The sequence below is a fragment of the Siphateles boraxobius genome, unplaced genomic scaffold (assembly GCF_051911475.1).
Source record: "Siphateles boraxobius isolate OS27281-9 unplaced genomic scaffold, OSU_SipBor_1 9, whole genome shotgun sequence".
In the NCBI taxonomy this organism is placed as follows: Eukaryota; Metazoa; Chordata; class Actinopteri; order Cypriniformes; family Leuciscidae; genus Siphateles; species Siphateles boraxobius.
This window is the reverse complement of record NW_027509219.1, coordinates 10,122,775-10,137,323: the sequence shown is the minus strand read 5'-3', so window position 1 is coordinate 10,137,323 and position 14,549 is coordinate 10,122,775. Positions and strand designations below refer to the sequence as shown.

The window sequence follows — 14,549 nt, the reverse complement described above, 5'->3', positions numbered from 1 at the left end:
TATATATATATATATATATATATATATATGTATATATATTTTTTTTTACAGAACTGCTTTTGAAATTACGATTGGTATTATTATACAGATGTAAAGTCATTCTGTTGGATAGGCTACTATTTGTTCCAGTCTAAAATGGAAATGCATGGTGCAAAAAACTAGGCTATATGGTGTAACACAGTTTTAGAACTAGACAAATCTCTCTGCATTAATAATAGGATATAAATGCATTAATAGGCTAATATAAAATTTACAATAGTCCATGTTTGTTCGGGATTTGAACCCGTGTCATCTAAATGATCGAACTGTAAGTTCTACCACTTGGCCATGAAGTCTCATTGAAATGTCCAAACGTTTGTTTCTCCGGTGTGTGTTCGCTCACATGAGCGAGAAAACATTTTATCGTTAGCCTATTGTAGACCTTTACAGTTTTAAAAGATGATACCTTATGAGTAGGCTATAGCCTATTAAGTTCTTTTAGCTGTTATGAGAAAAATAAATTAAAGTGAACGCGCCGCCGCGTTTGTCGAACTCTAATTCAACATGCCAGAATAAAAAACGATTTTAGAATAATGTGTAGCGCCACGGCGTGGTGTGCCAAAACACTTAATTATAAACTTCCATATTCCGTTCAAAACGCTTTGTGACGTGAAAAAACGTGAATGTATTAAGGCCACTGGAACCCCCATCGGCAAATCGCACCTTGTTACAACCATGTTTTTAAAAACTGTTCCATAGCCTACCGGTATATGAAACCCCATTAAGTTTTTTTATTTGTATTATTATTAACAGAACTGCTTTTGAAATTATTTGGAAATTACCATGTAGTATTTCATCCTTACTGTTAATTGACATTAGCCCCGCACTTACGTTTCAAAATGCGGCAATTTCGGCTGTTTTGCTAAATGCCCCTTTGCGCCACCTGGCGGTCATTTCGCGAACGACTTTGAAATGAGACTGGATTATTTTTGCCGCTGGACAAGTCGCGGCGGTAATAGGCATTCTGGTTGAGTACCTACTGTATATGCGACTACTAGGCATGAAGATATTAGGGTAAAACATTAAATGTCATGATTTTCTGTAATGTTGTTTTGAGACGATGTGTACTGTGAACAGTGCTATACAAATATATTTGACTTGACAAAGTGTTCGGAAATGTAATTCTAAATTAACGTAAAGTGTAATGCAAAGCTTACCACAGCTGGTCCAAGTATGCGTGTAAAATATTCACTCCTTTTCCCTTCATTCCACTGTTCCTCATCTTAGCGCTCGACACAGCTGCTGTCCCAACAGCCACTGGTGACCTTTAACACCAAAAAGCCACAAAATATCCATGTTTTAATGCATGTTACCGGTAAGTGAACATTATTTACAAGCATTTTTAATAATGAAGGCTCCACATCTCAACATCATTCAAATTTGCTACAACCACTGCTGATGCTGATGAGTTTTACCAAATCCAATTTAAAAACGCTATATCACAAAGTTGCAAATCTTTATCTAGTTGTGGTATCTTCCACATGATTCAAGATTTTAAGTCCAACATGAATCATCTGTTAGGCCCCGTTTACACCTGGTATTAAGATGCGTTTTTGTCATATCACAAGTGGACGACGCTAAATACAGGTCTAAAACGTTTTGAGCTTGTCCACATTCGAGCTGTCCCAGAGGTAGTTGAAAACACATTCAGATTTCTTTCGTAGTGTAGACGCTCATGTGGTCGAATGTGTTCGTATAGCCACAAAGGACGCCTGCTCTCCGCCTACTATCCCAACGCGTAAACATTATGGGAAGCGCGCTAGCCAGACGAGAGTTCAACTTGGAACTCCACGTTCAGCATGGTCTTACGGCTATCAGAGCAGTAACAAAAGATGCTGTTCTCTGTATGTTTTTGGTATGTATGTTTCTGGGCGCGTTCTCATGTAAATTGAGTGAACTTATTTTGTCTATTAGATTGAAAGATCTGAGAAAAATACATACATTTACCTACCCATAGACCATCTCCTCAAAGAAATCAGAACAGAAGTGGTTGAAAGTGGACAAAAGAGATGGATTAAAACACCAGGTGTAAACAGGTATGAATCTCCCTCGTCGACTACTAGTTATCCGATCGACCAAAGCACATCTTAATACGAGGTGTAAACAGGGCCTAAGAGTGAAATGTGGTGCGCACGGGCAACGTTACCTGTTCATCACTAGATTGACCGCACAGCAATCGCCTTGGTCTACCTCAGGAAGTCCACTAGCAGATACCACTACACCAGGCAACATGAGATCTGCAGGAGAGATCAGTCAGGCGTGTTTTCAGACATACACAGATGCAAGACTAGCAAACAGGTGCTGACCTGCTCCACCAGATAACTTCTGCAGAACAGGCGGCCACGTAGCGAATGCTGGTACCATGGTGGGACATCTCCACAGTGTGTACACTGAGAACAACAGGCTAAAATGAGCAGAAACTTCTTCAGCATTCTCAACAATGACTGATGGTGACCTGCAGACTCACCTGTTGGGAACACCTGTTTCTCCAGCTGAAAGAATATGGGATTTTTATGGAGGACGTAAAGAGTGACTGCATCTCCTTTATGCGCGTATATCTTCACAACATTCAGCTCTTCTTTATTTGGGATGAGCTCATTGAGTTCCTCCACTGACAGAGAAGGGAAAGCAGCAGCAATATCTGCTCTCAGCTTCCTCCTGTAAGGGCAGAAAGGACCACAATGATAAGGCATACAAACAAAAATGCAGTAAGTAAAAAATATTCTTATTCTGAATAATCAGAGGGAAGTGCTATATGCACATTTAACATCTTGAAATTTGCATAATTACCTAAAAATCATGTGAGAAATACTGCTTATAATTGTTATTGACATTTACTTAAGTTGTCTCTTATAACAACTAACTACTCAAATTTATCTTTCTTGAATTTAAAAATAAGGGAAAACAATCACAGGGCTTACCAAGATATATTATGATATAAAGAAAGTAAACAATGTAGTATCAAGAGTGACACAACAATTATAAACGGGTATGAAATCACTCAGAAACATAATATCTTAGTAAGGCACTTTATGTAAAGATACAGTAGATGATCTTGAATAAGTAAAAAGAAAACATACACACAATATACAGTTATAACAATCATGACACATTATTCAATATTAAATCTGACATTGATTACTAAAAAACAATGTGCACGAAGCAGGGTTCAATGAAACTGAATTTGTCAACACAGGTGATCACAGATTTACTAAGCAAGAGTATTTCTTTCAACTTATCGTTAAAAATGTAAGTTAACTGTTTGAATACCTGTCAGATCCCTTGATAACGGTGTTTGATTTCACACGAAACGCTTTTGCAAACATCTCGGTATTCTAAATAAGTATTTGAAAGAAGTCCCTTAAAATCACCTAACGATCAACACTTCTCTATTTCCACATATTATAAAAGCGAGATTATTAGAGTAATCATCTGCTGTGCTCTGAGCACAGTGAGCAGCATGCGCGTGCAGCGCCGAAAGATGTCCGACTGGAAATGATTTGTGTATGTTAAAGTGGCCTCCAGACCACTGACTTCTGAAAGTAATATAGCCTATCATTCAAGATTTTACCTGATTGTTGGTATGTTTTTGAAAGAAAATACAAACGCAATGTAATTTGTACCTTTTGATTATCTAAAAATAATAATAACAAATAAATAATAATAATAATAGTCTAATTTCTTTTCCAAACCTCGATCCGTAGCCTGTAATATAAAAATACGTTAAATTGCGAGTTATCTCTCAATTCGGACTTTTTAACTTTTTAAGATTTAAAACTCCCAATTCTGAGGGGAAAAGTCAGAATCGCGGGATATAAACCCGCACGAGAGAGAAAAAAATCCTAACTGTGAGATAAAAAATAAATTTATTCATTTATTTATTTATTTTTTGTTTGTTTGTTGTTTGTTGATTTAGAGATGCCTGTGTCTGCGTGAGGACTCTTTCCATTCAGTTAGATATTCAAACCAGCACTGTTAATTGGATCCTTTTAAAATCCTTTAAGCTGCTTTAAGTCTTCACTGCTGCACAGACAGAGAGGAACACAGTCAACTCTACCAATATGTATAATACAGAAAATAAAAATGTCTCAGGGCTTACCGGTGAGCTGCAAGAGGGTCAGCATCAGATTGACCCTGTGCCTGCACTGAAATCCATTCTGAAGATAAAGAAGAAAGTAATAACTGAGGAGTATAAACTTGCAGGTCAAGTGCTCGGGATAGGCATCAATGGCAAGGTCTGGGAAATTTTCCAGAAGAAAAACGGCAAACACTATGCCTTAAAGGTAGCTATCTATTTTGTTCACACACACACACACACACACACACACACACACACACACACACACACACACACACACACACACACACACACACACACACACACACACACACACACACACACACACACACACACACACACACACACACACACACACACACAGTCAGTAAATATGCCTATTGAAGTGTTTAACGGTAGGCTATGTTTGGTAAAGGGTATTTGGTATTCCTAAAAAACGAAAAAACATTTCCACACTATAAAAACTAAAGAGACATCATATATTTTATTGTGTACTCGAGGAACTTGGAATATTTCAGGTGCCTCAAAACATTTTCCATTAGTTACTGGAGGAGCTATTAACAGTCTTTTCAGTTCTCCCAAACGCATGGGATCCATTAAGCACTTAAGCTCGATTTTGTAAGTTCCACAGAAAAATGACAAGACATTCTCCAGAGGCTCTGACAGTGTGGTAATTTGAGGAACCCCATATAGGCTGAATTATCTTTTTATTTTTTACCCAGATTAAATCTAACTTTCTTAAAAATAAAGGATCCAAAAGCATTTTTCCCCACAACATTGCCAAGAACCAGTTTGGTATACTCAAAAAAAAAACTTTCTGAAAAAAACCATCATTTTATTTGTGTACAGAACATTTTTTATTAATCTATAGAACCTTTTCCTATCACAAAGAACCTATTGTGCAATTGAAAGCTTCCATTGAGGTTCTTCATGGAACCATGATGCCAATAGAGAACTTTTATTTTGTCAAGCCTTGTTTATACCTGGTATTAAGATGCGTTTTGGTTGATCGGATCACAACACTAAATAAAGGTGTAAACAGGATCTTAAAGATTTTTCAGCTTGTCAATTTTCGTCCATCTCCAGAGGTAGTCGAATATGCATTGTGTATATGCTTTCGTAGTGTAAATGCTCATCTGGTCGAATGTGTTCAAACAGCTAAATGACTCTACGCCTACTGGCCTAATGCGTGAACGTTTTGAGAAGCATGCTAGCCAGATGAGTTTGAAACTTTGTCAGCTGAAGACCCAAGTTTGGTTTGAAGACAAAAATCATACCAAGCGAAAGCTGTTGCTCTCCGTATGTTTTTCCGTGTCTCCGGTCGCATTAATAGGCTAAATTGCGCAAGCTTATTTTGTTCATTCGAACAAAAGATCTGAAAAAGCCCATGCATTTACACACCCATAGAACCTCCCCTCGAAAAAATCAGGACAGAAGTGGTTGAAAGTGGACAAAAGAGAAGGATTAAAATACCAGGTGTAAAAGGGAATCTGTCTCCCTCGTCTACTTGTGATCCGATCGACCAAAACACATCTTAATACCAGGTGTAAACAGGACCTTTAATCAGGGCAGTAAATACAGAGGGTACATTTTTGAGAGAATACAGAATCTATGGGCTGAGTAACATTCATTGCTGAGAGAATATGTTTATCCAAAGACAGAATTCTAGTGATTCTCTGAGGTTGCGATATCAGGACAAACTGCAGGCCTACAGTAATACGGGGTCAAGGATGCTCCAATAAATTCATTGGAGGCAAATGAGCAAAAATAATTCCATTAGTAATTTAGACCGTGTAGTCGGCTGTTCTTGATGCTCTTCGCTCACTTTCAGATATTGCGGGACACGCCTAAGGCTCGACAGGAAGTGGAGCTTCACTGCAGGGCATCAAGCTGCCCACATATCGTTGGAACTGAAGATGTCTTTGAGAATTACTACCAAGGAAAAAAGTGTTTGCTTCTCATCATGGAGTGGTAGGGCTTGTTAACACACTTAAATCAAATTGGTATAAATAGTATATTGGTATTACAACAGGACAGATGAAACTGCCTTCAGAAAGTATATTTTCAAAGAGCTTTTAAGATTTCTTTTTTTTCTCAACAAAAAAAAAATCTGAAAATGTATTATTGGAGACTAATTGTTATTATTGTCACTCTGTAATATTGTTTTTAATTTTAATTGTATATATCTATTTCTAATGCAAGTCTATAACATAAAGATTAATGAGATTAATGAGTCATACTTAACAGTTATATCAAAATGTTATAATACCAATATACTATTTATAATAAACCAGATTAAAGTATTATAAGAAAGTATTTTTTTCAAATAGCCTTAGATTTTATTTGCAACAATTTGCAACAAAAAAACTGAAAATATACAATTAGACATTAATTATTATTGTCACTATGAGATATGGTATTTCATTTTTTAGCCTGATATATAAAATATGTTAGGTCTATAACAAAAAAAAGTGAGATTAATGAATCATGATACTGCATTGTGTTCCTTAAACAGTATGGAGGGGGGAGAACTCTTTCGCCACATTCAGGAACGTCGTGATCAAGCTTTCACTGAAAGAGGTACAGATCCTTTCTTCAAACACATATCCACAATCAACGAAACACATCCCAGTTATTAATTTTCTTTTTCTTTTTCCCCCTTTCACTCCACACAATGAGTAGAAGCCTCAGAAATAATGAGAAGCATAGGAGAAGCTGTCGAGTTTCTGCATGGTATTAACATTGCTCACAGAGACCTCAAGGTGAGCTATAGCCATTATTATGCATCAGCCTGCATTATATTACATTATACATTACTGTTCAAAAGTTATTACAGTTTTTACTGAGGTCGTTTGATCAAGACAGTTTTTATATCTGGTTTACCAAAGTTATTCTTTGAATTTAAAACTAAAAGTTTTTGATAAATAACAGAAAGACGACACATAAACATTGCTGAATGGCTAGTTTTTAACTCTGGCTGAGGTTCACTATGTTGAATTATAATTAAGGCATATCTTTATTATACCCACTTTGTAAAATTGCTTGTATTCCTGTGGCCATTTGGCCTATCCTATGTGTTATGTTGGATTGTTGGATCCTGCAGTGGATTCAAATTTAAAATGTAATTGGCTTTAATTGAACTTATCAGTTTAATCACTGCAATAAACCTTGGAAATAATTTAACTAAAGATACATTTTTACAACAGATTTATGGAAGAACAGTCATTCTGCAATCTTGTACTTGCTCACTGCTGTAAGCCAAGAGGAAACTCAACATGATCATATAAAAGTGGAACAGTATTTGAGACCATTAAAAAACCCTCCTGAAGATGTCACCATTTATTATCTTGAGTTTCATAGTGTTAAATTATCGAAGAAGAAATTAGAAATTATGCGAGAAATTAGTTTCTTGGTTCTAGAACATAATATACGTGTATTAAAAGTTAACGATGTCGGGCTTACAGTTACAACACGCATCATAAACAAATATCTTTTTATATTTAATTTTCAATCATCTCCTAATTGGCAGCCAGAGAATTTACTATACACATCAAAACGGCCGGATGCCCAGCTCAAGCTGACAGACTTTGGATTCGCCAAAGAGACCACGTCCAACAACTGCTTGACCACCCCGTGCTATACACCTTATTATGTGGGTAAGCAAACAAGTCCGTTTTGAGTTTCATTTGGTATCATAATACAATGAAATTAAAGCGAATCCTTCTCTTTCAGCCCCAGAGGTGCTTGGTCCAGAGAAATATGATAAGTCATGTGACATGTGGTCATTAGGAGTCATCATGTACATCCTGTGAGTAGTAACATTCTGATGGCTATAAAATATCACATCAGTTCTTTTATGACAACCATCTGAAGATAATTTAGCAATGGTAATGGATATGACAATGTTACTGTATTTGGTCTTGGTTGAACAGATCTGCTACGCTGCAGTTGATTATTGCTGTTGTTGTAGATTATTGCTGCTGCTGCCGAGCAAGTAGGAACTTGCTATTGCCAATACATACACTGATACGCTGCTATGAATATGTAAGACATACTGCTGCTGCACAAATAGCATGTATATAAATTACTCATAGCAGATCTATCTAAACAGTAGGAGCTGGGGAAGGTGGAGGGTTTCGGCAGCAAACTGCTATAGTGAATGCTAACCAGCAAGCTCATTGGCTTACTGTAGTACAACATAAACCAATCAGCTTGTGCCAAGTAGGTATGCTGTGAACATCATCAGTTTGCATTAAGGACCTATCAGCCTCTGCAATCTAGAGTTTTATGACAGAACTAGTCATTGCTTCATACACTCTTAAAAATAAAGGTTTTGTGTTGCCATTTATGGTTCCATGAAGAAGCTTTAACGTCCATGGAACTTTTGCATTAAAAGAAAAAGGTTCTTTATTGTGGAAAAAGGTTGTTTATATTATAAAAAGGATTTTCACTTGAAGAACAAATTGTTCTTTTAACTGTTAACTAAAAGGTTCTTTGGGCAAGCCAAATGCAAAGTTCTGTCATGAAACTCTAGATGGCGCAGGCTGAGAGGTGCTTTACTCAGTTTGCTAGCAATCACATCATTCTCTACAGGGCACAACTGATTGGTTCTGATTGCATTAGCAGCCAATGAGTTGCAGAGCACTTTCAGCTCCACCTGTGTAGATCAGCTATGGGTAATTCATGTATACTATATATTGTGCAGCAGCAGCATGTTTAACATTCTCACAGAAGCGTGTATGTGGATGTATTGGCAGTAGCAAGTCCTGTCATTTCTCTGCAAGAGCAGCAATAACAGCAGCAGCCTAGCAGATCTAGACCAAACATTTTAACATTGTCATATCCATTACCATGCCAAACACTCTGAGAGCAGTTATGACAGAACATGGTTTTCCCCCTTTTGGAACCTTTATTTCTTAGAGTGTATGTTACTGCTCTTTAATTCACAACCAACACATGTGCTCTTAGATTGTGTGGATATCCACCATTCTACTCAAACCATGGCTTAAAACTCTCACCGGGAATGAGAAAACGGATACGGAATGGCCAGTATGAATTTCCAAACAATGAATGGTCACAGGTGTCAGAGGAAGGTAATTTTATAACACGTATTATACTGCATTTTGTTCAACATAACAAACATACATTATGCGATAAGAAATTTTTCTTCATCCTGCAGCAAAGCAGCTCATTTGCCAACTGCTGAAAACAGATCCTACAGAGAGAATGACCATCACAGAATTCATGAACCATTCTTGGATCAATGTGAGCATTAGCATTTTATTTTTAATCTTTGACTATGCAAAGATCTTGTAGATCAAGAGCACATATAAGTAAATAACAATTAAGTTGTTTGCATGCTGATTGATACTGTCACAGTGTCTGGTTGGTGTTCCCTGGGTATCCACTAGAGGTCCTCTTCCCCCATGGTGTCATTCACTTTAGGAACTCTATTCCCCACAATCCTTGTCTGTCTCATCATTGATTATCGCACGCAGCTGTTTTCACTCACCCTGTTAGTATCTGTGTATTTATACCCTGTCTGTTCAGTCATTGTCACGGAGTCCTTGTTTTATATCACCACACTTCCAAAGTCTGTATCTTCCCGTTTCTTGTTTTTGTCTTGTGTTTTGGATTTTTGACCTTGCCTGGACTGGTTGTGAGTACGGATTACCCTATAATAAAACTCTGCAATAGGATCTATCGTTTCTCGTGTGTGTACCGTGACAGAAGGACTCCGTCACTGAAAGGATCCAGCAGTATGGGTTCCCGTATCCTTTCCCCAACCATGTAGAGGGAGAAGAGACAGCAGGGGTGAGGGCCGTCATCTGGTGAGTCAGAGCCTCGGATGATGCTGTTCGATTGATGCACGCTTTGGATCCAGGGAATGGAGTAGACCATGGCTGTCGGCGGTCAGTGGGGAGGGGGGTGCCCCAGAACTGCAACTGGTAGCTCGTCTGCGACTCCAGCTGGGTCACAATCATTTAGAGGAACCCGCTTGGTCAGATTCTCAGGGACTCGTGGAGGCCATGGAGGGGGACGTGATCGTCGCGGACACCAACATCGGTCTGCCGTCCAGTCACCTTTCACCCAGGTTCCTGTGCACGTGGTTCCATCCAGCACAAAACCTTCACCGCTGGTTCTGTACAGCACAAAGCCCTCATCGCTGGTTCCGTCCAGCACAAGGCCATCACCGTGGGTTCCGTCCAGCACAAAGCCCTCATCGCTGGTTCCATCCAGCACAAGGCAATCACCGTGGGTTCCGTCCAGCACAAAGCCCTCACCGCCGGTTTCGTCCAGCATGAAGCCTTCGCCAATGGTTCCGTCCAGCCCAGAGTCTGCACATCGGCGTCAGAAGCGGTGGAGTAGGGGAAAGACCTCCAGCCGTCTTAAGAACCCGGAGGCCGTGCCCGAGCAGCCCGCCGTTTTTCCGGCGGTCGTACCACAGACCCCTCACGTCTGCGGATCCAGAGACTGTTCACGCTCCGTCTGCCCAGTCAGAGACTGTTCACGCTCCGTCTGCCCAGTCAGAGACTGTTCACGCTCCGGTTGTCCAGTCAGAGACTGTTCACGCTCCGTCTGCCCAGTCAGAGACTGTTCATGCTCTGTCTGCCCAATCAGAGACTATACAGGTCACATCTGCCCAGACAGAGACGGCTCACGCCACGTCTGCCCAGTCGGAGACAGATTGGGAGATGCCCATTCTCGTGGCCGGTGGGGCACTGATCGGCTATTTAGAGCGTCTAGCTCAGATCCTGGAGACGCCCTACAGACCTTTAGTGTCTGCTGTTCCTGAGCCGGAGCCAGTGTCTGCTGTTCCTGAGCCGGAGCCAGTGTCTGCGGTTCCTGAGCCGGAGCCAGTGTCTGCGGTTCCTGAGCCGGAGCCAGTGTCTGCTGTTCCTGAGCCGGAGCCAGTGTCTGCTGTTCCTGAGCCGGAGCCAGTGTCTGCTGTTCCTGAGCCAGAGCCAGTGTCCAGTGTCTGCTGTTCCTGAGCCGGAGCCAGTGTCTGCTGTTCCTGAGCCGGAGCCAGTGTCTGCTGTTCCTGGAGCCAGTGTCTGCTGTTCCTGGAGCCGGTGTCTGCTGTTCCTGGAGCCGGTGTCTGCTGTTCCTGGAGCCGGTGTCTGCTGTTCCTGGAGCCGGTGTCTGCTGTTCCTGGAGCCGGTGTCTGCTGTTCCTGGAGCCGGTGTCTGCTGTTCCTGGAGCCGGTGTCTGCTCCTGGAGCCGGTGTCTGCTCCTGAGCCGGTGTCTGCTCCTGAGCCGGTGTCTGCTCCTGAGCCGGTGTCTGCTCCTGTGCCGTGGTCGTCTCCACCCTGGCCGCCCGAGGGGTCTTCACCGCCCTGGCCGCCCGAGGGGTCTTCACCGCCCTGGCCGCCAGAGGGGTCTTCACCGCCCTGGCCGCCCGAGGGGTTTTCACCGCCCTGGCCGCCCGAGGGGTCTTCACCGCCCTGGCCGCCAGAGGGGTCTTCACCGCCCTGGCCGCCAGAGGGGTCTTCACCGCCCTGGCCGCCCGAGGGGTCTTCACCACCCTGGCCGCCCGATGGGTCGTCTGCTTCACCCTGGCTGCCCGATGGACTCTGTTTCGCCCTGGCCACCAGCTAAACTGTCACCCCTTGTTCCTGTTCCCCTGCATGGACCTGGCCCCCCATCCCTCCCCCTGATCCTCCACCATTCCACCTCCCACCTGAACTCTTGTGTTGTTTTAAAGTTGTCGTGGAGAATCTTGTAGCTGCTGCGTAGAGAGGGGGTAATCTCACAGTGTCTGGTTGGTGTTCCCTGGGTATCCACTAGAGGTCCTCTTCCCCCACGTTGTCATTCACTTTAGGAACTGCATTCCCCACAATCCTTGTCTGTCTCATCATTGATTATCGCACGCAGCTGTTTTCACTCACCCTGTTAGTATCTGTGTATTTATACCCTGTCTGTTCAGTCATTGTCACGGAGTCCTTGTTTTATATCACCACACTTCCAAAGTCTGTATCTTCCCGTTTCTTGTTTTTGTCTTGTGTTTTGGATTGCCTTATTGGATCTTTGACCTTGCCTGGACTGGTTGTGAGTACGGATTACCCTATAATAAAACTCTGCAATAGGATCTATCGTTTCTCGTGTGTGTACCGTGACAGAAGGACTCCGTCACTGAAAGGATCCAGCATTATGGGTTCCCGTATCCTTTCCCCAACCATGTAGAGGGAGAAGAGACAGCAGGGGCGAGGGCCGTCATCTGGTGAGTCAGAGCCTCGGATGATGCTGTTCGATTGCTGCACGCTTTGGACCCGGGGAATGGAGTAGACCATGGCTGTCGGCGGTCAGTGGGGAGGGGGGTGCCCCAGAACTGCAACTGGTAGCTCGTCTGCGACTCCAGCTGGGTCACAATCATTTAGAGGAACCCGCTTGGTCAGATTCTCAGGGACTCGTGGAGGCCATGGAGGGGGACGTGATCGTCGCGGACACCAACATCGGTCTGCCGTCCAGTCACCTTTCACCCAGGTTCCTGTTCCTGTTTCACCCAGGTCCTTGTTTTCTGTCACCACACTTCCAAAGTGTGTATCTGCCCGTTTCTTGTTTTTGTATTGTGTTTTGGATTGCCTTATTGGATTTTTGACCTTGCCTGGACTGGTTGTGAGTACGGATTACCCTATAATAAAACTCTGCAATTGGATCTATCGTTTCCCTATGTGTACCGTGACGGATACATTATAAATGATGCTATTATATAGTTATTTCTACATTTAAAGATTAGTAAGAATATTTAATTTGTGCGTCTCTCTCTTTATCTCTCTCGGGATCTATGCAGAAGTCAATGAAGGTTCCTCCGACACATCTGCACACAAGCCGGGTTCTTAAGGAAGAGAGTGATGTCTGGGATAAAGTCAAGGTCTGTTTTCTGTATAATTTATTCAAATATGAAAAAAATTTGGGTTTAGTATGAGCATCAGCAAGGATGCTCTGAATGGGTTGAAATTGACAGTAAAGAAATGTATCATTTTCTAAATATTGTTTTTAATAAATGCTGCTACTTTGAATCCTGAAAAAATATTCTAATTTAAATTGTAATGTTTCACACTATTACTGTATTTACTGTATTCTATATAAAATACTGTAAATACTGCGGTGCTGATCATTAGAGAATTCTTAACATCTCTTAAATCATTACAAAATCTTACCAACCCCAAACTATTGAACTCTATATAGCATCAGAATCAATGATCATACTTTTCTGTAAGTAATTTTGGTAAGTCTATTGTATGTGTGTGTAAATGCACAGGAAGAGATGACTAACGCATTAGCAACAATAAGAGTGGACTACGAACAAATAAAGATCAAAGCGATCGAGGACTCGTGCAATCCTCTTCTTCTGAAGAGAAGAAAGAAAATGGCAGCTACAACGAAAGAAGCACCAGGACTGTGACAAACAAATACACAAGTGGACCCGTGCGTAGGTCTTGAACACTTACAATTTGAAAGATCACTTTATAATAATTGGAGAATGAGGGGAAAAAAATATTCTCCATTTATCATTCAATGTTTGCAGTTGTAGCCTGAATATCTGTGTTAATGTCTGGAAGGATGTTTGAGGTTTTGCAGTAGTTCTGATTATTTTATGTATATTGTATGTGTATTACAGGTGAAACTCGAAAAATTTGAATAATGTTCATGTATTTCAGTAATTCAAATTAAAAGGTGAAACTAATATATTTAGTATATATAACTATGATTATACCTTTCAGAGGGCCGACATTTCTGTATTTAAAATCCTTTTTTTTTTATTTTATTGATTTCATGTAATATTCTAATTTCCTGAGGTTTTGAATTTGGAGTTTTCAAAAGCTGCAAGCCATAATCATCAAAATTATAACTTTTGCACAATATTCTAATTTTTCGAGTTTCACCTGTATATGTGTTTTCAGTCAGATTCTCTAAGTTTTGGTTCTTGGAACCCTTTAATGCCTTTTGTGCACACAAAAGTTTGAGATCGGTAAGATTAAAGTTTCTTATGCTCATCAAGGCAAAATATAGTAGAAACCGTAATACTGTGAAATATCATTCATTTAAAATTATTATTAATTTATTCTCAAATTTTTGATTTTGTTCCTAAGATGGCAAAAACTCAGTCTTCCTTGCCACATGATCATTCAGAAATGCTGATTTGGTTCTCAAAAAACATTTATTATTATTATTATCAAGGTTGAAAAAAGTTCAAATTTGCACGTGTTACAGTGCAATTATACATTTAAGTACTGAGTAATAATAATTAACTTCATATATAGGGTTAGGATTAGGGTTTGGTTGGGTTTAGGATTAATTACATGCAATTATGCATAATTTATAGTTATTATAGTAACTACATGTAAAACATTTAACAAGGACACTGTAAAATAAAGTGTTCCCGAAATTTCCAAAGAACAGCATTTGTTTGAAAAAGAAATATGTTGTA

The 14,549-nt window shown here is 40.6% G+C and overlaps 2 protein-coding genes across 3 annotated transcripts in view; one reads left to right on the top strand and one right to left on the bottom strand.

The window, feature by feature from the left end:
- Positions 1-3,536, bottom strand: part of eif2d (eukaryotic translation initiation factor 2D) — a 28,360-nt gene extending 24,824 nt beyond the window's left edge. Inside the window, exons 1-5 of the mRNA XM_077224291.1 lie at positions 3,310-3,536; positions 2,507-2,697; positions 2,346-2,429; positions 2,186-2,276; positions 1,197-1,304 (exon numbers count right to left, since the gene is read on the bottom strand). Of these exons, the coding sequence (XP_077080406.1) occupies positions 1,197-1,304; positions 2,186-2,276; positions 2,346-2,429; positions 2,507-2,697; positions 3,310-3,365 (530 nt within the window). The 5' untranslated portion in view covers positions 3,366-3,536. The remainder of the gene's footprint in view (positions 1-1,196; positions 1,305-2,185; positions 2,277-2,345; positions 2,430-2,506; positions 2,698-3,309) is intronic.
- Positions 3,537-4,074: 538 nt separating this feature from the next.
- mapkapk2b (MAPK activated protein kinase 2b) lies at positions 4,075-13,707 on the top strand. 2 transcript variants are annotated; one of them, XM_077224290.1, is made up of 10 exons: positions 4,075-4,322; positions 5,949-6,088; positions 6,633-6,697; positions 6,803-6,879; positions 7,647-7,773; positions 7,850-7,925; positions 9,086-9,210; positions 9,297-9,382; positions 12,909-12,989; positions 13,380-13,707. In XM_077224290.1, the coding sequence occupies exons 1-10, from the start codon at positions 4,101-4,103 to the stop codon at positions 13,521-13,523; spliced, it is 1,143 nt and encodes a 380-aa protein (XP_077080405.1). In that variant the 5' UTR covers positions 4,075-4,100; the 3' UTR covers positions 13,524-13,707. The 2 variants fall into 2 exon arrangements, with proteins under 2 accessions (XP_077080405.1, XP_077080404.1); XM_077224289.1 differs by having other exon boundaries at positions 6,800-6,879.
- The last annotated feature ends 842 nt before the right edge of the window (positions 13,708-14,549 follow it).